The sequence below is a fragment of the Heliangelus exortis genome, chromosome 1 (assembly GCF_036169615.1).
Source record: "Heliangelus exortis chromosome 1, bHelExo1.hap1, whole genome shotgun sequence".
Lineage (NCBI taxonomy): Eukaryota > Metazoa > Chordata > Aves > Apodiformes > Trochilidae > Heliangelus > Heliangelus exortis.
Window position 1 is genome coordinate 19,898,045 of NC_092422.1, and position 23,782 is coordinate 19,921,826.

The following is a 23,782-nucleotide window of genomic DNA, read 5'->3' on the forward strand; positions in this document are numbered from 1 at the left end:
GTGCATTGCAGAGGCATCGGTCTAGATGACTTTAAAGGTCCTTTCCAAGCCAAACTTCTATGATTAAAGGTCCTACTATGTTGTGGAAATTCTTTTAATGTTTTTGTTAGAACCAAGTGTCTTGGGCTTTGCAAGTAAAACTAGGTGTTCTTCACCTAGTTCTTCCTAGTTTGGGAGATTATTATTTTAACAATAGAATAATGTGGTTATGCCATTTATGTTTAGGGGTTTGAGTTCAGACACTTTTGTATCAGCTCATCTTTTAGGAATAATACAGTGAAGTTTTTTCAAGTGGTTTTGGTAATTCACAGCTTTTTTTTTTCCTTTTTAGCTTCAGAAATTGCTCACTATGGATCCAATAAAGAGAATTACCTCAGAACAGGCTATGCAGGATCCCTATTTCTTAGAAGATCCTCTTCCCACATCCGAGTAAGTGGTCAGTTTATTAAGTTATCTGTACAGCCAGAGGTGCTTTCTCTCTGCTCAAAATATCTATGTGAATATTGAGCTTAATACTTACTATCTCACAACCAAAGAAAGCTGTAACCACTAAAATGCCATTTGTGGTTTTTAAAATTAAGTAGTGTTCTTATTAATCTTCTGCCTTATGGAACTTTGATCCTATTAGTTGCAGCACTAATCTTGTTATTCACTGACAGGTTGATTATGTGTGCTACAGATCTTTGCAGACAACTGCTAAGTGCCTGCAGGTCCACTTCTCTGCTACAGAATGCCAGATGACACTCTCTAATTAGTTTATATTTTTCTGTCTTAGCCTTTGTTATAAATTCAGTGGGTGGGGGAAGTCATGTGCTATCATCCTTAACAAATTAAATCCTTTCTCTATAGACACTTCATTTTTTGTTTGCACAGGGAGATTTACAAAAGGAAAAAAATTTAGGAACAATGAATTATTTAATTAAAAATTAAGCCCCCCTCCTTAAAGACTAGTCATTGAGCATGATCACACACAGCTTTTTAGGAAAGCTATTGGTACATGCCGTGTATGATTCCCAACCATTATCTAGGGAAGAATTCATGAATTATGGTATGTATATCTGTAAACGATTAAAAAATAAATTATTTCACTAAAACCTACTGGATTATTAGTAGCAGCTCCTGACTGGTCTCTATGATGTAATGTTGTAATGTTAATTATCTGCTTTTTGCAAAAAATGCTTTTGAGGACAGTTTGGTTTTTTTTCTCAACTTGAGGTTGCCGTTTTATTGTGAATACACAATGAGTAATGCTAACAGGTGTACAGAGACTTTATGAATAGAGTTTCTACTGATCAAGCAGGTAAATATTAGGTTGCACTAGCAAATTCATATGAACCACAAGATATGAACTGACAGATTAAATTTCTAGTTATTTCAAAACTTTGTTCCAGATGGTTTTATTAATTGTCAGTGGAGTTTCCAGGAGTATTTTTAGTTAGTCCTGAGATTGTGAATTACACAAGAGCTGGATTGTACCTTTGTGGCTATCTAACAGGTGGTGTGCCTTTCCAGCCACCTGTTTGGTCACCACTTACCAGAAACCATGTTAAGTGCTGGAAGTTTAAATGATTGTTTAAGAGGCAACTGAAGATTAAACCTAAGTGTGAATATAATGAAAGTGAGACAGGGAGAACTTCTCCATAAGTTACAGGTATTAGGCTGTGGCTTAGGCAAGTTGAAACTACTGTGGGTGAAGTATGAAACTTACAGGTCTAACCCTTCTGTTCTAATACAGTGATAAATAGACTTTTTTGGGGGACAGTGTTTTTGCAGGTTGTCAAATCCCTTACCCAAAACGAGAATTTTTAACAGAAGAAGAACCAGATGATAAAGGAGACAAAGTAAGTACTGGAAGAACAGTATCATCATGCTTCACTGGCTTTCACACTATTTCCTGTTTTCATGTTATTTCATGGACCGTTTTTGAGTTGAAATTTTTCTTTGTGTTTAAACAATTGAGAAGAACCAGCAGCAGCAGCAGGGCAATAACCATACTAATGGAACTGGTCATCCAGGGAACCAAGACAACAGTCACACACAGGGACCCCCACTGAAAAAAGTGAGAGTTGTTCCTCCTACCACTACCTCAGGTGGACTTATTATGACCTCAGACTATCAGGTATTTTTCTATTAATATATTGTGTATTTGGTTCTCGTGTCAACAGCACTGTTTCTTTAAGCTAAATAAGAAATTTTGTAAATTACTGTACTAAATGGTATTTTGGGGTATCTTTCAGGTGGTTTACCTCTAAACTGATATGCTGGTGCTCTTGAGGTTAGCAGTAAAGAAATTAGGATCAGAAATTATTACAATTACTAATTTATTACCTTTATAATAGGGAATTCTGACTGTGGACTAAGAGCCTGTTGTGCTGTGCTCTGTATCACCTAAAAATACCATTCCTTATTTGAACAAGCCTGTGATGGTAGGAGGCAAAGGATGGTGCAGTAAACAAGCTGTGAAATATAAATCTGAACAAGTTGTAGTTGGGCAAATGGGTGGGAAAAGCAGGATTTTGGATTGTAAACTTGACATGATGCTGTCATAATACCTGTTTTGAAAACCAAGGGAGATTCCTGGTTGAGGAAGTCCAGTATCACAGAGCTGAAGAAACAGATGAGATGATGGCAATCAATGACTGATGAAAATGAGAAGTGTAGGAAAAAAAGCTTGAGGAAAACTTGAAAATTGTTCTAGTCTTCCTATATTTGAGCTTGTGGCCAGATACTATGAAACAGGAAGGGCCTGGGGCAGAATAATGTCTGAGAGTCATCCCAAGGAATTTGTCCTGGATTTGTGTGTTTGGGTGAGGTTACTTCTGGAGGATAGGGTTAAGAGACTCAAGGACAGATCCTTTAGTTTACACAAGATGAGAAATCAAAGAGGAGCAAGGAAGACTTCAGATTATAAGCAGAGGAGCAGTTAGAGAGATGGCAGATTTTGGATGCCTGGGAAAGATGTCAAGAGGAAGGAGGGTAGTGAAAATGTTAGCCAGAAGGAACTGTAACACACTGGTTCACACAGAATGCATAGTACAGAAGGCCAATTGGAAGAAGAGGCTTGAATGAAATCAGAGTATGGGGAAGTCACATTACTGGCATTGTTTTCAGTTAATTTTAAGATTAGTATCTAAATCTCAGACAGTAATATTGGAAACCCACTTAGCTATGCTTGCATTCTTTAGCAAAGCTTAGAGAGTTAAAGAAGGGTGTCAGTGAAACTGCTGCTGTCAACTTGCTTTTCAGTTTGATACTGTTTCTCCATAAACAACAATCCTTGAAATCTTTTCTGAATTTGTTCTGAGAGTGCCTGATATCTTAAAAGGCTGCCTGGGGGCATTACCCTTATCCATATATATATATGGAAGTATATATATATATATACTTCCTTCATTGGCTAAAACTTTGAAGTGCTAAAAAATGTAAAATAAGGTCATTTTCATGAGTGAAGACCTCTCGAGACCCCTTTATGTAGTCCTCAAAGTGCCTTTCCTCAGTTTATCCCAAGATAGTTTTCAAGTCATTCTCCTTGAATGACGTAAATTTTTAGAGCTATCCCAAACAGTGGTCAGCCTTAACTACATCAGTGTGTGGTGCCTCTCAGTATAAACATCATTTGTCTTTTAGCTGAATTATGCATCACAAAGCACTCTTACAGGATTTTCATCCTTTTCAATGTGGCAAACTGCAGTCAGTCTCTGCCAATGTTTTGGCATTCTGGCTGGCTCCTTCTTCCACTTCTGTGTGTGTGTATTTTTAAGAAGGCAACTGCAGATGTAACTTCATCTTCCCCTTATGTTGAGTTACATATCTAAGGACATTGATGCAGAGGTTGCATGTACTGTGTCAGGGAGCCCCATTTAAGTGCCCTATTTAAATGTGCTTCACCTCATTTTGCTGCTGCAACTTAGCATTTTGAAAAACTTCAGTTTCCACTTGTGTGAGTGAGAGCTGAGGTCTCAATAAACATAATTGCAGAATACCTTTGCCTTAAGGTAATGATAACTTCAACTTAGCTATCTGGACTGCTCCTGACTAATCTTTTCACTTTCTTTCTGGGAGGGAAAAGATCTGGTTTAAAACAAACAAACAAACAAAATAACAAAAACCAACCAACAAAAAAAAAACCCAAGAACAAACCAAACCAAACCCAAACAACAAACGGAAAAAAATCATGTCCCCCCCAGCCTTGCAAGAAGGCAGTGGGTAGACTTTTTTTCTGATTAAGGTACCTGGAAAAATATGGTAATCCAAAGGAGGAGACCTAAACTTCCTGACAGTAGAACAAAAGCAGTTAAAAGCTGCCCATTGGTAGTTTCAAGTCTCCCTGAAAAAAAATTCCTTACATTTTTTGCTTCTGATCCTGCAGCTTGAGGAAATGGCAAACAAATATTACAATACAGCCCTCTGTTTTAATCAAACACCTGTTCCTTTGTTCTTCATTAAATTTGCTCAAATTCCCCACATAAAGCTTGTGAAGAAGGGTTGCCATCTCCTGGGCAAGGCATACTAAGACAGTTTTTTCATCCACTCAGAAGTCAAATTATTTTCTGCAGAGCAAGTTGACCTTGTGTCCTTTCCTGTCATGCATAAAATACCAGACACATGGCACACAGACTTCCTTGCCTTCACATTTAAATCTACAATGTGACACTTCCAAAGGCAATGTTACTAAACAGGCTGGAGCAATTCCACTGGTCTGAGCTTCTGCTTGGCATAACCCTCTGGGTGCTTAATGGTATTTAGAAAGGGCTGAATATTTATGTTTGTTCTTAAATAAAAGTCATTTATTATGCTGGGTGTCATGAAGGAATCTGATGGTTTTAATAGCCTCTGTCTTAAAATAAAATCTGGTTTAGAAGCCAGGATCTAGAGAGTGTTTACAACTAACATGAATGGTCAGTTTTTAAATGGTTAAACTTGTGATAGTTTCCTACATACAGGATCTGTGCTTGGGCAAAAAGGCATTCAGGGATTTTTGCTCTTTGAAGTACATCCTATATTTGTTACATAGCCAAGAGTGACCCAGAACAGTGGCACTTCTGTTGATGAGTGACTTGGTCCATCTCTCAAGACTGAAGGCAAATTTCACAAGTTCAGTCACTGTGTTAACAGTGCAGTTCAGCAGTGCTGGTTTTTTCCTGCTGGCATTAAGTGCTGGTCCAGACATTTCTTCTTTACACTCTGCACCCCTAGAGAGTTTGCAGTCCTTTGAGCATATGTTTACAAGTAGACTTTGCCTTTTTATTTCTGCCATCATCTCAGCATCCTGATTATAGCTTCTGTTCTAAATGCTGAACTGCAGGAAAAAATGGAGTGCTTATTTACTGGTTTAGGTTGTGACGTATAAAATCTATAAAGGTATTTTAATATTTTACTTTTTCAGGATATTAGCTCAACATAGGTTTATGCATCTACAGCTCTCAATAACAATACCCTTGTTCTGGCATATTCAGATGTCAAATGTCCAGGCCTTTACTAGAATTGGCTTTTGCTACAAATCCTAATAAGAGGATAATAAGAGTTCAAAAGTTACACAGCAGCTGAATAATTCGTGTGTGTAAACCTTAACGTAAATGTAAAAAAGCACAGTACTGTACCATAATTATGTTAATGTAATGAAACAGTAAATACTATTGAGTGATCGTATGTTTAGATTGAAAATCTTGCTTGCAGTCCTTTGTTCCTTTGTAACCCATGTTGTGTAAATAACTATTAGTTTAAAATTGAAGTAGGCAGTTGCTGATTTGCTCAGAGCTGCTTGCAATGGTGAATGCTCTACTCAGTAAATAATTGTAGAAAGAGGCCTCTGGAGACCATCCAGCCTAGTCTCCCACTTAAACCAGGGCTCTTGCTAATGCTAAATCAGGTCAGCTATGGCTCTGCTTAGCTGAGTCTTTAAAAACTCCATAAATGGAGACTTCACAGCCTTTCTGGCAAGTTCTTCTAGTGCTATTCTGGTCTCTTAGTGATTTTTTTTTTTTTTTTTTAATTTTTTAAATTTTTTTTTTTAATTTTTAATTTTTTTTCCCCCTGATGTCCAACCTGAACCTCCTTGGCCACAATCTGTGACCATTTCACTCTGAAATACCTGGCTCTACTGAGAAGTGTGTGGCTGTTCTCTTTAGCTCTCCTTCAAGTATTTGTGAGGCTGCAGCTCGGTGACACCTTTACCCAGCTGATCACAGTGCTCTCAGCCTCTACCCCTCGGTCACACAAAAGGATGGCAACCATATCCTTTGTACAGGAAGATCTCCAGAATAGTGCAGAGTGGCTCACCAGCAGTAAGATGCACTGTTTGGGCCTCCACTTTAAGATAATTTCTCATTAGGAGACAGGAGCAAGGGGAGAAAACCTCGGCTGTGAACAGTGTCTGCTTGGTGTAAGGTGCGGGTGTACTGCAGCCATCTGGGAAAGGGGAGCTGGAGCTTTGGCTGTGGTGGGTGTAGTTTCACAGGAGTTAATGAGGATGGATAGGGTGGTAACTGTTGCTTTCTAATCTGATATTCCTGATGTTTATACCTGCACCTGCTGTACTCAGAGCAAGCGAAAGGGAGGCTGGAAGTGTGCAGCTGCTTTGAGACCGGGCGCTTGGTATCTCCTAGAGAAATAACTCAGTAGGTGAATGTGTCCTGCAATGTACCTGTAACAAAGGAGTGTGTTTCCTCTGCTTTTACCCCTCTGCAGCGTTCCAACCCCCATGCTGCCTACCCCAACCCTGGACCAAGCACATCACAGCCACAGAGCAGCATGGGATATTCAACTACCTCCCAGCAGCCCCCACAGTACTCGCATCAGACACACAGGTACTGAGCTGCATCCCAAGAAGGTCAATGCACTGTTGCTAAAGCTGCAGGACTGGCCCTGCAGCTGCCTGCCTGGAACCCGGCTTGGGCCACAAGAATGTACTGTACAACCACACCTCCAACCTGTCCGACCGCCACGATCCACCCCCTTCCACAGAGCGGAGTGGTGGCTCCCAAATTGTTACCTGTTTTTGGGGTTAGACTTGAAAAGAAAGTGCTAGCACGGTTTGTGTTGTGGATATGCTACTTCCATAGTTTACTTGACATGGTTCAGACTGAGCGATGCATTTTTTTTCAGTGACAGTCTGTAGCAGTTGAAGCTGTGAAATGTGCTAGGGGCAAGCATTTTTGTTGTCGTATGTGGTGAAATCTCTTGATGTAACAACTTTATCTGACCAATAGTACACAACATCTTTGAACTGGTACTTGAAACATACAGTATATGTTACCATGGCAAAAAAGCAAACTAACCGTGACTCTGATGGAGACAGTTTTGATAGACGTTTATTTTTAGTGACTTTTGTGGGTTGGTTCATTTTCCACTTAGATCAATGTTTTATGACCGACATGATTGCTATGATGAGATTTTATTATTTTTTTTTTTTAAGAACATGAAAACGTTTGCATTTTTTTCCCAGCAATTACAAACATCCCAAAGATTAATTTCTGACATAAATTTTGGGTTTTGTTTTTAAATCTATGACTTGACTGGTATTAAAGCTGCTATTTGATAGTAAAATAAGTATGTTGTCATTGATATAAACATGTTTGGTTCAGCAAACAAACTAAAATGATTGTCATAGACAGTGTTTTGGTTTTTTTTCCTGTTGGTGTTAATGATTTGTGAGCATGCTTTGGGATTTAAAAAGCATGAATGATATTTCCTAAAAGGTGAGGCATCCATTCAGATATTTCGTCATGATTTTTGAGAACCAGCTTGGTGTAGTGGATTTTAAATTTTGTTCAGTTAATTATTATTTTTTTAATGTTCACACGTTGTTTAGGGGTGCCATTCCTACAGCAGAGGAACAAGGTGTTAGGAGAGCCTTAGAATTTATGAGGAAAAACTTACATACAATGTACTGTATCAAACTATTTTACATGAATGACACAAGAATTCTGAATTTAAAAAAAAAATCAAACATTGTTAAAACAAGGTGTTATGTAATAAATTTATTTTTCATAAATCTGCATATGACCTTTGTCTGTATTCCTTTTTATCAATATCATCATCCCACTTCCCTGTTGTACATGATATGTTGTGTTAGGTCCTGAGAAACAGTAACTGACAGGAATTTTTCTTGCACGTGGGAAGGCTTCCTTTAACTGCTGAGAAGGATTTTTTTTTTCCAAGTAGCAGAAAAATACACTGCCTTCATAAAATGTCATTGCCCCTGTTGCATACATGTAGCTGATCACCTGGAGGTACACCCATTGTGGGTTTATTACTATCTGCATTTCATGGATCAGACAGCTCCTTTTCATCTACAAAATCTAGGACTTTCCTGTCTAAATAGTTCTATGGTTTCTGTAACTCATTTTGGTGCCTAATACTCTACCATAATTTTATGACATACATACATTTTTTCTTAAAATGCTTCATTTAGTGGGAATGTCAGCTGGTATGATACATTCAGACTCACTGAGCTACTGATGGGAGCAAAAGAAAAAAAATAGTAGCAAGCCTGACATGCAAATCATGTTTGAGGAGAAGATGAAATTACTTGAGTAGAGGTTTTAAGTACTTGGGAGGAAAAAAAAAAAACCACAGCTGCTTTATTCTGCTTTAGTAGTACTGTCTGATACCTTCTCCTTTTTGACATGTGTTGTCAAAATCTGCATTTTGTCAGTTTCTGGAATAAAAATAAATATATAACTGGGGAAGGCCTTAAATTTCCTTTTGGCCTGTTTTTCAAGTGAAAGCCTTTTTTCATCCCTTTCTTAATTTTTTTATATATATGTTTTGAACTTACCTGTTTGGTATCTCTGGACTCCTACCAGGTACTGAAGTAACAACGTAAGCTACAAAAGTAACCTTTTGTTTTTTGTCTGGAGTACTATTGGTCTAGGTTTTTTGCTTTCCATATTGATGCTTATTCATATTATTGCATAATTATTCATGTTAATTAGTAATTAGGTATACTCATACTAATGCAAATCTTATTTGATACCAGCATCTTATGATGTCTTCAGTACTTGGTTTGAAAGTAGCAGGCTGGCTTGAAGTTTTGAAGAGGAAAATGCATCCAACTGACAAAAAGGGTTCTTGCCATTAGTTTGCACTTGAATCTAATTTTCCTGTTAAAAACATATTTGAGATGAAGACCCAGCTTATTAACTGATAATAATAAAAGTGAATTACATTCTCTCTATAGTCTGCTACTCCATTTGCAGGAATTTTCATTGTACTCCGTTTATAGAGACATAGTGCAGATTACCTCAACAGTCTGACATTCTGCAGGGAAGTCAGATCTTAAATATTTGACTTGTTTTGATGTCTAAGTCAGCTGGTCATTTGGGAAGAGGATTTATTTCTCTAGAACACTAAAAAGAAAAGGTTTTTCAGTGCTTGGTATAATTATAACCTCCAGAACCTTCAGGACAGTATATTTCTGTTGCAGGTAAGGTTAATCTTGTCATATAGACAACAATTAGAAATGCTATTCTGCATCAAATAAGGTTTTTAACACTGGTTTTAAGAATACTGAGGACAAGGCTCTAAATTACTTTCCTGACATGTTAAAAAATATAAATTAATCATGTTCCTTTTTTGCTATGGGGAGCTTTTTAGGTGAGGGCTACAGAAAGGGGAGGAAGAAGGCACCTTTGAGAACATCTAATAGAAGAGCTGTGAATTCCCCTGAGGGAGATGGCAGCTTGGCATGCAGCAGTCAGCATAAGAGCTGTGCCTCTTCACCTCACTTAATTTAGGTTACTAGATTCAAGAACATAGAGATTTTCGTTTTTCACCAACAATTATCTGGACCAGTCTGAGTGAATTCAGAATAGCTGGAGTCTGGGAGCCTGTCTTTGATGCTCTGAGTTAAGGACAAATTGTTTTTCTAGAGTAAGTTTATGTTGAAAATGGGCTACGAGCTTAACTTGATCCTCAGGGCAAATAATCAGGCACTGTCACTTTGGCACTTCAAGCTTGTGGCAGCCCTGAATTTACTGTTCCTGATAAGAACCCAACTTCTTAAAGAAAAAATAATAACTTTTGCAATGACTCCTTTTGGAATCATAGAATTGTAGAATTCCAGGGTATAAGGGACTTAAAGGTCATCTGATCCAACTTTTTTTGGTAAAAGCACAGTCTTAGACAAGATGGGCCAGCACTCTGTCCAGCTGAAGCTGAAAAATGTCTTGTGTTGGGGAATCCTCCTCTTCCCTGGGGAGATAACTTCAGTGGCTGATCTCACTGTGAATTTTTTTCCTCTTGGGTTTGATTGGAATCTCCCCAGAAGAGGGTTTTAGAATTAGTGGTGGGGAAGAGCAGTTGAGACTCATTCTGTCCTCACTTTTGATGTGTGTACAAATAAAGTGCTCACAGAGTTGTCCATGGCAGGGCCCAAGCAACACCCAGCTGAGGGGTTACTGCAGGTTTTCTTTCAGCTTCCTTTTTCCTTCCTTCTGAAGCCACTGCTGGGCAGAGTCTCTTCTGGGTCTCTCGCAAACTCCTCGAGCAGGTAGGGTCATTTCTGAGCCAGAAAGCAGTGAGCAAATCTCTCCAAATTCCTTTTTACTTTGTGTGCAATGCTTAATTTTAAATGGAATTTATGTTTCAATGTTTTGCTTTAGCAGGGGAGATAATGCAAGTGGCATTGCCTGTTCAAGCAGTATCTCAGTCCTGGGCATCTCATTTGTGCTAGTTGGGCTTCCCCAAAATTAAAAATCAAGTTTCCTCTGTGTTTCTTTTCTAAGAGCCATCAGCATCCCAAGTCCCAAATGTCTCATCATGTTCCTGGTAGCTTTGCACAAAGGTTTCTTCACAACACGGAGCAGCACATTTCTGTGAGGCTGATCGTTAGGATGTTATTTTATCAAGTGTTACTTTATCAAATTTTATCAAATCTCCTTTGCCACATGAAGGGTGGAGTGTGAATGAAGCGTACAGGTGTTAGCCTTGTCATATGAAATGGCCTTAAGCAAAATCAGAAAGGATCTTGGAAGCAGCTTGTGTAATTTTCACATTGTTGTACATCTCTTTCCCATTCAGACCCCATCAGAGGTGACAGAACAAGGGTTGGAATCTAGTTCCAAGTGCAGATTTTATTTGAAGAAATAACTTGTGTGCTTCCACAGTGTCCACTGCCTTTTTTCTAAAATTGCTCTTCAGACAGTAAACAGCTGATGTTTGTCCCCCCAAACCCATCCTGGCTTCACCACAGGGCAAGCTGTGACCTCTGATTTTCATGTGTGATCACTGTTGATTTTATGAGCACGGTCAGGCAGTTTGCCTGCCACCAAGTGGGATAATGATGGTGAGATGGAGTCTTCAGGATCTCATATTGGTTATTTTGTATCAGAAAGGAAAGATTATTTCTTGTAGCCAGTGGTAAGTTGTGGGCCTGCCATTTCACCTAATGTTGCTGCCTATTATCTGCAGAAGGATTGAGAATTGTGGAGCTCCCTATGTGCTGTTTTAATTACACCCCTGAATGACCTTTTTTTGTTGGGTACTGCAACTGTCTCAGCATCTTCCTCCAGGCTGAGTGGTGACTGCTTCAGGATGCCAGTTCTGAGACAGTTTAATAGCCAGCATCCCTTGAGACCAAGGCAGATGAGCTTAATTCAGTGTAATTTGCTTGTCACAGCTATGGATAAAGAACACTTTGTGAAATAATATGCCAGACATCTGAATGATGGGATGTACAAACTGCTCAAGCTGTAGAAGAGGTAGAGAAGAAGGTGCTTACCCTTTGAAAACAAAACAAAGCTGCTTCTTCCACCAGAACTGTTGCAGTTAAGTTCCTCTCCTTGAGGATTTTAAGCAGCTTTTATGTTGGTGGTTGGTTTGAATGGTGGCGGAAGGCAGCTGTCTCCAGAGGACTGTCTTTAATTAAAAGGATCCTGTGCTGTAGAGCTTGGCACTATCCCTGATGTTAATGAAGCTGTTGCCCTGGAGTGATGCACAGCAGTTCCAGCCCAGGGTGGGAATCTGGGCAAGCTCCATCACTGCTCTGAAACCTCCAGTGTTGCAAGATACTGAAAACTACTTTTCAGCCTGATGGGTTTAGAGTGTCTTTCCTTGGCCCTCACGTTCCACTTCTTGTCCTCCTTAGGTGGGTTGGTTACTCCACCAGGTGGGATGGAGAAAGGGCAGGAATGCATTTCATTTAAGCAGCACAGTTCATTTTGGTACACAGCCACAGACTCACAGGATAGTTTGTACAGCATCCACTCTGGTGAAATGTTTCCATTTCCTCTGCCTGGGATGTGGGAAGGCCACCCAGCATGTGCTCAGAGCAAACCCTTGCTTAATGTTTGTGGGAGCTTTAGATTTGTACAATGCTTCACCCTCTGTGTTTGAGGAGGTGCAGGCTCTGCCATGCCACCAGCTACATAAGAAAAGCAACCAACAGAATGAGGAAGGGGGAGGAGATGAAAACCAAATCTGACCACATCCTACATTTGTGTTTCCAGTTTATGCAGGGTCACTTTTTGTATCCACTTCCTAGTCTTCCCACAAGGTGCTGGCAGGGTGTCCATTCGGCTGGTTTTCTTGATCAGCATTTTAAATTCAAATTCTTTTGGTGTTGATGGTGTTTCTGAAATGCATGTAGGAACCTGGAATGCTTCCTACACAAGCTAAGCTCCACTTTCATAAGCTCTTCCAGCTAACTGGGTAGGGAAGCCAATAGAATAAATTGGCATTATTCCCACCTGCTCCAGCCATGTGCTCCTTTAGATCTGGAGGTACCCAGAAAGCTTTAGAGAAGGATTCCTTAGGGATCACTTCTCTGTTTGGATGGCAGGAATTGCCACCATGGGGACTGAGTGCTCTGGGGTGTGATCATACACAGCCTAAACACTCCTGATGTCCTCGGGCTTCAGGCTTTGACTGGTTCTCTGCCACGTCTTTCCTTCAGGAGATCAAGAAAAGGTGAAAGGAGAATCGTGTCCCAGCCCAGGAGCTATATGAACCCCTAATATATGCTATACTACCCCCAGCTATGCATACTTGCAGGATGTCCATGCAATTTATTTGCATAGCAGACAAAACCAGCTGGTTTGAAAATCCCACCCCAGTTGCTTTGGAAGCTCTGCTGGGAGAGACTGGGGGGAACTTGGGAAGCAGAAGAATCCGTGTCACCTGAGTGCTGGGCAGCTGGTGCCTGGAGCCCACAGCAGCTGCTTGATCAGATCTGATCCATCCCTGGCTTCATGAGGGAAGAGGTGAGGCTGTCGTTTGCAATCACACATTTCTCCTGCTCCCCAGGAGGCACAGGCATTGCTGGGCAGCTCCAAAGGGTGGGTGCTGCAGACTGCAAAGGTGCTGGTGAGTGGTGCTGACTGACCTGCACCCTGGGGCTCAGTGGGGTGGTGATAGAACCATAGAATGGTTTGGGTTGGAAGGGACCTTAAAGATCATCTAGTTCTAACCCCCCTGCACGGGCAGGGACACCTGTTTGTTTTTTTTGGTGGGTCAAAGTGCTGCAGGGACCCACTGACAGAAGGGCCAATCTGCTGGGAAACCTTTTCCCAAATGAGAATTTGAAGAGGATGTGGCCAGATGCTTACCAGCAGCTCAAAGTGCCCAAAGGAGGAGATCACCTGATGGGCTGCAGCTGCCTCACACAGCACCTGGTTGCTTGTGTGTCTTGAGGTGAAGTTTTTTGTTTGTTGGGAGCTGCAATCCCTCCCACCCACTGTCAGCCCTCACTGGGTTTTCCTTCTGGGCCCTTGTCAGGCAAGTTCTGAGTGCAGCACCCAAGCATGTACAGGGGACACACAGCCACTGGGGACACTGGTGACACAGACACCAAAAGTTGCTCTGACAAACTGGGTTGTGTTGGCAGGAGATGGAGGATTTTGGTCAAAGTGTCACAGGATGTGAGACGGCTCTTAAAAGTTATTTTAGGTTCTATCAGGAGAGGAGACAGTGGAAATGGATCAACATAAAGCACAAGCATGAAAGTTTGCCATATTTTTCTATATATTTATTTATTTATTTTACAAGAAATCTGAAAGTGTGGGGAAGGAAATAAGTGGAAATCATGTTGACTCTGAAAATACCAAAGGTGTGGTAAGTGAAGTTAAAAGGGGTGCCAGAATGAAAAATAACTAGAGGAAAAGGCTAACCAGTGGTCTGGAGATGCTACAGAGTCTTTGGGTGCTACAGGGCAGGCGAGGACACAAATATGGTTTGGGGCTGTGCAGCTCCAGGGCCCATTGCTCCCCACTGTGCCAGGGGCTCAACATCACAGCTGGATCCCCTTCATAACCCCAATTAGCATCACTGTTTCCCAGCCCTGCCTCCCCCTGTTTTCCATTCACACTCAAATATCTCACAAGGCCAAAACCCATCTCTTCACAGCTGGTGATTTGTGGGGGTAGAGATGTCCCTGGCAGGGACACGTTGTTAAGTGACCCCAGAGAGGGCGTTTTCACCCTGTGCTAGGTCTGGGCAGAGGCAGGTGTTGGGGACAGGTGGTGACACAGCATTGTGGTACCCCACGATGACCACCATGCCTTGCCCTGTGATCCTGCACCATATGGAAGAGGATCTGGTAGCAGCAAAGCTGCTCAAACTCCATCTCAAGCTTTTACCTTTCAAGCCTCACACAGACAGTGTTATTTGCAACAAATATTTTCAGGCAGTAAAGCTTCCTTCAGAGAGGGCTTCTGCATTCCCCTTTTGTGCTTGTTTGCAGGGAGAAGCTACTTCAAGTATTCAAGTGCTTGATATATAGTATCTGTTCTATGCACAAATGCCTCAGGGTGAAATGTGTTTAATAGAGAGAGGCCAACATATGACTGATTTATCTCATTTTTGTAAGTTCATGTCTGTAATTCAATAACCCCATGAGCTACGCTTAACTGTATCCAATAAAAATGATCTAAAGGAGATGTTTGTGCAGGTGAAGGATTCAAGAACTGGAGGAGAGGATGTTATAAATAAATGGGCTTGAAGTAAACAGGGAACTCAGGCAGAACCCTTCCCCAGGATAAATGTCTAGAGGATCATTAAACCAGTACAAATGGTTCTGTGAGCTGCTGAGATTCCAGCCTCTGAAAGAAAAAGGCTGTGAAAGAGACTTTCATTAGAGAGAAAATGCCACCTTATGCTCTGTCCGTGACCCAAATCCTGCAGCAATTCTTTGCAAGATGTCATCCTGGGGAGCATCCCTGGTAGAGCATACTGATCTTCTTGAAATAAGGTGCTGTAATGAATCACAAAACCATTCTGGTTGGAAAAGACCTTTAAGGTCACCGAGTCCAACCATAACTTAATTCTACCAACCATTAACTTATCTCTACCAAGTCCAGTGTTTAAACCATGTTCCCAAGGACCACATCTATATATCTTTTAAACACCTCCAGGGACAGTGACACAACCACCTCCCTGGGCAGCCTATTCCAGTGTTTAATTACACTCTCAGAGAAGAAATTTCTTATAATTTTTAATCTAAACCTCCCCTGGTGCAACTTGAGGCTTCTGTTACTCGGGAGAAGAGACCAATACTCCCCTCACTATAACCTCATTTCAAGTAGTTGTAGAGAGCAAAAATGTAGAGAGAACCACAAGTTACCAGGTGTCGCCGATAATGAACTGGGAGCTTAGGCCCAGCTGTGCACAATAATTAGGGCCTGCCCCAGCCGGAAATGGGAGGGGCTGAAGGGTAAAATAAAATGCATGCTCCCAGAAGCAGAGACAGATGCCTGAGGAGAGAGATGGGGAGAGAGCTCCTGAGAAGAGCCGTGTCCCCGAGAGAAGGCTCACCGCAACAATTGGTGGAGAATGTGGGCAACAATAGCATCCGTGAACGCTGAGGTATTATAAAGAGCTCTACATGACCACGTTGGTTGCGGGAAGCTCTACAAAGCCAGGCTTAAATGCGGAAGGCGATATAAAGAGCTTCAAAATACGCAGCCACGTCAGATGGAGCCACCACGTTGGTGCGGGACGCTCTAGAAAGAGCTCCAAATATGCAACCACGGGAAAAGCTCCACGAGGCTAGGCTTAAATGCTGAAGGCAGCGTGTAGAGCTCGGAGTAGAAGCCCAGCACGGCAAGGTATACAACAGCCCGGAATGGCGAGCCAGCCAGGAGGGAAGCCGAAAAGCGGTAAGAAGAATGAGGCTCGAAGGGCACAGCGAGTTGGCGCGCGGAATTCAAACCCGAGGAATGCTGAAGCTGAAGCGGAGCTCTGAGTGCGCATCAAGTCAGTGCGGTCCTGAAACGGAGCCTCCCAGGGACACGCGACGCGGTCCTGAAACGGAACCCCCAGGGACACGCGATAGTGCAGTCCTGAAACAGGGCCCTAGGGACACGCGCTAAGACTGGTGCACTGAATGCTCGGAGAAGCCTCTGCATGGCCAGGCATCCCGAGGTGGCGAGTACCAGCGAAAGCTGAGCTGGTGTTTTAAGACCTCATCTTCTGCTGACAACAGAGGCTAAAGAGGAGAAAAAGCCGGTAGGAGCCCAAATTTTCCCTCCACATTTCAATCAAAGTCTAAGAAAATTGTAAAATTAAGGAAATGAAAGGCCGTAATATAAGAATAATTGTAAATTATTGAACGAAAAATAATGAAATGTTTAAAAAGTAATGAAATGTTTGAAAAGGCGAAAAATGAAATGTTTAAATGTTTGAAAAAATGAAAAATAATGAAATGTTTGTAAATTATTAAAAATGTGAGGCCGTAATATAAAATAATGAAATGTTTAAATTAATTGTAAATTATTGTGAATTGATTGTAAATTATTGAAAAAATGAAGTTTAGTTTTCAACAAACAACAAAAAGGGGGGAAATGTAGTGAGAACCACAAGTTACCAGGTGTCGCCGATAATGAACTGGGAGCTTAGGCACAGCTGAGTGCAATAATTAGGGCCTGCCCCAGCCAGAAATGGGGGGGGCTGAAGGGTAAAATAAAAGGCATGCTCCCAGAAGCAGAGACAGATGCCTGAGGAGAGAGATGGGGAGAGAGCTCCTGAGAAGAACCGTGTCCCCGAGAGAAGGGCTCACTGCAACACAAAAAGGTCTCCCTTCAGCCTCCCTTTCCCCAGACTGAACAACCTCAGTTCCCCCAGACAGTCCTCATAAGACCTGTTCTCCAGCCCCTTCACCAGCTCCCTTCCCCTTCCATGGACTTGCTCCAGCCCCTCACTGTCTCTCTTCTGATGGGGGGCCCAAAACTGGACACAGGATTTGAGGTACAGCCAACAGAAGGCACAGGAGGGTGGGTATACAAGCAGGCAGAGTAAAGAGGTGTGACAGCCCAGGGCTTTGTTCTCCACCTGCTTTGGAAAACCTTTATACACACAAAGTGCTTCTTTACAGAGAGTGCCACATGCAAACTGTGCCACAGCAAGGCAAGGGAATACGGTCTCTAAAGAGCTGTTTGGGGCTGTACTTGCCCAGTTTGAATGCAAAACTGAAGTAAATAGCACTGGCAGCTGAGTCACCCAATTGCAGACCTGAAGCACTCCAAAGTTAGGTCTAAAGTATCTTTTGTGCTTCTAACTTCCTGGCTGTATGGAGAAGAAAAAGGCACCCAAAAAAACCCCAAAGGCATCACAGCATTGACGGTGACCATGCAAAGGGCTTTGGGGCATGGTGTGAGGATGCCCCTGGCTCTGGGAAGTCACTGTGGGCAGCTGGAGGTGCCAGCATGGGCCCTGAGATGCCTCTGTGATAATCTCTGACCCAGCACTCTGGGCAAGTGGCACCAGGTACCCATGAGCCAGCCCAGTGCCAGGGTCTGCAGTGCCATGCCAAACCTGCTCAGAAGCTCCTCAGGGACATTTTTCCTCCCCAGTGCTCATCATAGCACTGCAGAGAGCTCTGGCATGGCCATGGCTGGGCTGCTGCCTGGGGCTCAGCTCCCCTCATCCTCAGAGGAGAAAGGGGCAGGGGCAGTCAAAGGCAGAGAGTGGGTACAGTACCAGGGAAACAAGAGGTTTCTTCAGGCCCACTGAAGGAAGAGGTGGTGGAGGAGACATGGGGATGGCAGATAGTGACCACTCACTGCCTCTTCTGTGTGAATGCCTTGGAGACACCAAGTGAAAGCAGGAGGCAGCAGCTTCAAATTGGAGAGGTGGTTTCACACAATGTGTCTGTACACAATGGAGCTCCTCCATGGAAGGCGGTCAGTGCTGGCCACAGCTTCAAAACATGGCAGGAAAAATTATGAAAGAAAATTCATTTAAAACTCTTGCCTACAGAGACATTAACTCTGGCCCAGGAGGTCCCTTGGGCCTCCAGAGGTGAGGTGGAGAGGTTGGGGTTGTGCTACAATAGGTTCACACTGTCCTCATTCTCCTCCCATGCCATCTGCTGCTGACAGGGACAATCTGGGGGGTCCGGCCAAGAGTATCTGCTCCTTTACAGGATGAAGTCTCATGTGGCTGGGGGCAGCTGTCCATGGCTGCAGATTAGCAAATCCTTGTACAGAGAAACATGCTGCACTTGCTACTGACCCCAATCCCCCAGTGCAGCAGCTCTCCCAGCACAGCTGGAGCCTTTTGATGTGAGATGTATTTCCCTGCTCATCACCTTGATGGTCAAAGCCTGAAGTCTTCAAAAATTGAAAAATCAGCACTGGATCAAAATGAATGAGAAGAGACAGTGAGATGGAGGGGTTAGACAAGGGAACAGGAGAAGCAGAGGTGCCACAGCCCCTGGGGCTGCTGCTACCACAGCTCTGCTGCTGGCACCACCAAGGGTGAGGGCATCATGGGGGAGATGAGGAAGGGGCTGGGGTGCTATAGAAAGAGTGGGCAGTGGCAGAAAGCAGAGCAGATGGAAAAGAGGACAAACATGATCAGGGGGAGCACCCCAACCTGTGTAACCCACTGTGGTATGCATGGTACCAGGTCCTGTTTCTTCCTTCTATCCTCAGCATTTTTGTCACTGGAATAAACAACCCAAATCTTCTCAGCCCCTGCGGTGGTTCCAGAGCTTCTGGTGCTCACAGCCCTCTCAAAGACCCGGCAGCCACTGCTGGAGGGTACACTGAGGAAGCTGTAAATCTTGTTCCCGTGCTAACCTATCACTGCCACAGATGGGGCTGGAATCAATGGCCTGGGCTGAGACACACACACAGATGCTCAGCCTGTCTGGGATGGAGCTCTTGTGATGACTGAAGCCTGGGAGGGATTTTCTGAAGCACATGGCACAAAGCTGACTGTTTTGGGTTTTTTTTTCCTGAGTACCTACAGAAGGGACTTTACTTGGTGATGAGCTCATCTGTTTGCAAGGTTCAGCAAGGGCAGCCAAATGGCTCCCTCCCCCCCCCCCCCAGGGCTGTATTCAGCCTCCCTGCACCTCACTTGGTCCTCTCTGGGGCTGAAGAAGGATGTGCCTGGCCCTGAAATCCCACACCTCCCAGCCCAGACAGTCCAAGAAGCCAAGCAGCTCAGCAAGAACCCCAGATATCCTCAGGCTGATGAGGTGAAACTGCACAATTTAGAGGGACATGTTAAAGCACCACAGTTAAATCCAAAGGGACAAGTCTGCCTGAGTCCTGTCCTCAGGAAAAACTCCAAGGGTTTCTTGAGGTCATTTTTGTGCCTTTCCAAATATTTTGGAAAGTACATTTTTCTCCACTGATTCAAACAAGGACTACCACTGATGTTTATCCAAAAGCTTTCCAAATAGCTTTTTGAACAAGGCTATACAGGCCAGGAGGGGGAATAATTAGGGTACACAGAGGCCCTGGAGGGCAGGAAACTTCTCTTCTGGGTCATATTTGTTCCTTTATCTTTCCAGAAGGTAACTCATTGAGTAATTTTTTCCTTTAGTTGTCATTCTCCTTGGTTGTTGAAATGTTTGTAGCTGCCACTTGTATAAACACCCTCCTAACATTTGTTCCGGCTGCTTTTTCACTCAAAATCCATGAAAATATCTTTTATTAAATACTGATCCTCCTTTGGATACTTTGCATTTGTCTTTTTAGCATCTTTGTTCACTATTTTGCATTCACATGCTGTGCCTATTTTACCTCCCATCTCCTCTCAGCAGTGGTACCCCGGTTGCCAGCACCAAAGCAAAAACCCAGAGTAATATGAAAGGCACAATGAAAAATGGGAAATATCTCTCCCTCCCTCAGCTGAGCTGAATAAACCAACCCTTCTAAATATGCAGAATAATAAAATCTTTAATGCTATGTGATTAAAAAGTTATGGTTCCCCCAGCAACCCGAACTCAGCTGCCTTGCTGGGGCTCAGTGCTGAGTGACTGGGCTGGTAAATCTGTGCCTGCATCTGCCTGGCTGCCATCAGCTGGGTTGGGGTTGCCATGGGAATGGGAGGTCAGGCTTTGTGCTGGGGTAAAGGTGGAGAAACTAGCTGGTCCCCTGCCCTCCCAGGCTGGTACTGCTGCTCCCTCCATGCCCTGGAGGCTGGCAGCTGCCTCCTGCTCCTGCCTGCTCCCAGCACAGAGCCTGACAGCATCTTCCTGGCTTTCAGTTGAGCCCTGCACCCAGCACAGGCAGGTTTTAAGCCCCTTTTCTTCCTGTCTCCTGAACCTAGTGCTGGTGCTCCTGGAGCACTCATGCTTCCTAAAATGTGAAATGTGCCTTTTTTTTTTTTTCTTTGGATTAGCACACCACCTCCAATTTTCTCCATAATCATCCCTGAGTCAATCCTCTTGCTCACTTCACCTTCATCTTCTTGATTTTCCCTGTGTGCCCTTAGTGGGGGCACAAGTGCCTGCTAACCCCTTCCAGATGAGGGCTCAGCAAATCAATTGTATTAAATATATTTGATGAACATCCTGAATACTTTGGTATTTCCAAAACCTGCAGGTGATCCCATGTACCTGCTTGCTGTCTCAGTGTGATTTGTGAATCTGGTCCCCAAACAGCAGTGGTCCCTGAGGCAGTTGAACATCTGTGGGGCCAACAATACAGTTTGTTTTGCAGGGGTGCTTTGTGAGTGATGCAGGTAGTGTGGTGAAGAGCAAACCCAAAATGAGAATAAGGTATGAATTCTGCAAGGGTAATTAGCCTGCAGGAGAGCTCAACCAGGATATATGAGCTCTCTGTCATGCTGGAATTTTAATCAAGACAGGGTGTCTATCTCACAGATTCACTCCTGCTCGGGCACAAATTGCCAGGCTGGATGCATTTTTATGGCTGGTTTCATACCAGGGGTCAGAGCAGCTGATGGTAATGGTCCCTTTGGCCTCCCAGTTTATGAGTCTATGGATTTCAAACTGCTCATTCACTTGTAACACTGGTAATTTATACCAAATGAAATGTCACCCAGTCAGTGCCCAGAAGTAATACCACGTGGCTGCTGCCATGGCCTGAAGCAGTCAGCACTGGGAGAAGCAGCTTGACACTAGTGGGTCCCAGCATGCTGCAAGAAGCTCCTGTCCCTGCATCCCATCAAAAGCCCTCTTGTGAGGTGCCAGTCACACAAAGAAATCTTAAAAGTCAAAAAATTCCTTCCTGGTGAGACAGGGACATCCTGGACTGCCAGCATGGAGAAGAAGCTGAGCATGAACAAAATAAGTGATTTTCACAAATCTCTTTGTGTTTATTTGCAGGTATTTTTCCTCCATCTCCATCATCACCTTCCCTTGGCAGTAGGTATTCTTCTTGCTCTTCCCTTAAATTCTTTTCACCCCCTGAACTTTCCATGTTAAATTACAACTTCAGTAGCTTGCTGTCCTGTGAGAATCCATTCAGCTCCTTAATCTCTGTTTCATTTTCAACCATTGCAGGGATTGTTACTCCAGACCAGCAAATAAATTTCCCTATAATTTGCATGCTTAACCAAATAAGAGAAAGGCTAAGGAGGTCCTGTATAACCTTCACCCCGAGGGCATAAGGGGACAAGAAAGTGGCAAAGGGGCCTTTCTCCTGCAGGGCTCCTCTGGTCCTGAATGTTGGTCTTTTGCTGAGTGGGACTGAAGAGCCTGGAGAACTCCTCACAAAGGATTTACTAACACCCATCTCCTGCTTTCTGCCCTGCTTTTGCAGTGATTAATATGTGTCTGGGTCCAGAGATTTCACCTAGAGAGCAGCATGACCTGTGCAGTGGGGCTACCTCTGCACAGCTTCTGGCAGCACTAGGGAAGAGGTAGCTGAGCAGTTTGGAAGCAGTGGCTCTCCAGCTGTTCCCTGTGTCAGTGGGAAGTCAGGTTGCCTTTCCTAGCCCACAGATTCACACCATTACACAAAACCTGCAGCTTTCTTTTTTTGCAAGAAGGAAAATATTTGGAGAAAACTTGTAAACAGAAAACCTCACATATATTGGGCTATCCTTTGAAATTAATTGGCTTTATTGCTGATTTGTTGAGTAAGGTCAAAGGATGTAACCTGACAAAATGAACAGCACTCAGTCACTCCAGGTTGGGATTATGAAGGGACAAGCACAGCCACAATATAAGCCAAACTTCAACTGTGTTCAGCTTTTCCTCTTCATTGCTGCTGCAGTGCACCGAGGTTGTTGAAGCTGGGGACAAAACTGGCAGAGAAAGACTGGCTATGGGAGCAGCCTGTGAAGCACCAGTGGCACCAATGGCATTGCTCAGAAGCAGAGGCAATCCATGGATAACTCCCACGTCCATCTCTAAGGATGAGCACCTGGTTGGGTGTGTATTTAAAGAGCTGTTACAGTAACTGAGCTGCAGGAAATGAGACTGGGAGGTGGGAAATGGAGAGAAGTTCTGTGGAGGACCAACACCTCTGCCATGAGCTGCAAAGGGGGTGTGTGTTGGTGTGTGAGGCTTCAGCACCTGCCTGTGCCCCCAGACTGCTCTCAAACCATATTTTTGGATACTGCTGGTGTTTACTGGACACAAATAGTCCAGTTTAAAAGCAATCAACTGAGGACTCATGAGGTTTATGAAAATCATGAAGTGTGAAGAGCAGAAAAGTGATAGCTTGGTCATTTAATGTGGTCAGTCTCACTGTGAATTCTTGCTACTCTATGTTGGAATTTCTCTCTAAATGCTTATGATGAAGTGACACCTACCCACTTACCCTGAACTCTTCGAGCACAGGGAAGCTCCTGCATTCCTCTTTTAAAACTGATGCACAGACATAGCAGAAATTGTTCCATGAAGGTTTCCCATTTATCAGATTGGTGATGAAAACCAGGCTCAGCCTCTGTGCAAGGTTCTTGGTCTGCCATGCTAGGAGCTCTAGGCATGCACAATCAGAGCACATCTGCAGCCCTGTCTGTTGGGCAAGGGGCACCAGGCAGGACCAGGTGCTGCAGGAGCAGAGCAACTTCCCTGGCCAACTATCAGCTGCAGAGCTTCCCAACCAGGTGGCTGGGTCTTCATGGGGTGACACAAGCATGTCCCAGCAGGCCAGCACTGACCCAGCCTTCTGTACATTTCTTGCAGCTCTAAGGATTGTTTTGGTAAATTTTGTTGGCAACTTCTTCCCTGAGCAGACATCAGATGGAGATCTACTAGGTGGACATGGTGATCATAAGGAGGTGGAGCTGAGGAGAAACGTATAGAATTTTTAAGAGTTTAGCACAGTGGTGAAAGAAACACTGCCAGCCCTAGCCCTGAGTCCTACCAGTCAGTGCTCACCTATCCAAAGAGACCTGTGCTGCTCACACCCCCAGCAGCCTTCTCCTGGAGGAAGGACCCCACACCCCAGTGCTCCCACGGCCTGCACAGCTCAGGGCAAAGGAAGATTTTTGGATTTGGTGTATACAACATCATCCAGGGGCTGTGCTTCAGCGTGCCTCCTCTGATTTCACTCGTTAAACTGAACAACCTTGTCATCACCTTCCTGCCCTCCTTTTCCTCCACTAGTGGTTATATCCTCCTCTAATTTCCAGCCCA

At 43.5% G+C, this 23,782-nt stretch overlaps 1 protein-coding gene across 6 annotated transcripts in view; it reads left to right on the plus strand.

Annotated features, from left to right (window-relative positions):
- Positions 1-7,999, plus strand: part of CDK8 (cyclin dependent kinase 8) — a 70,988-nt gene extending 62,989 nt beyond the window's left edge. For 4 of the 6 annotated variants that reach the window (XM_071736252.1, XM_071736242.1, XM_071736262.1 and 1 more), the window contains 4 exons: positions 332-429; positions 1,763-1,841; positions 1,961-2,119; positions 6,688-7,999. In XM_071736252.1, coding sequence (XP_071592353.1) covers positions 332-429; positions 1,763-1,841; positions 1,961-2,119; positions 6,688-6,813 — 462 coding nt within the window. In that variant the 3' untranslated portion in view covers positions 6,814-7,999. The remainder of the gene's footprint in view (positions 1-331; positions 430-1,762; positions 1,842-1,960; positions 2,120-6,687) is intronic. The other 2 variants (XM_071736224.1, XM_071736233.1) reach the window with 2 other exon arrangements.
- The last annotated feature ends 15,783 nt before the right edge of the window (positions 8,000-23,782 follow it).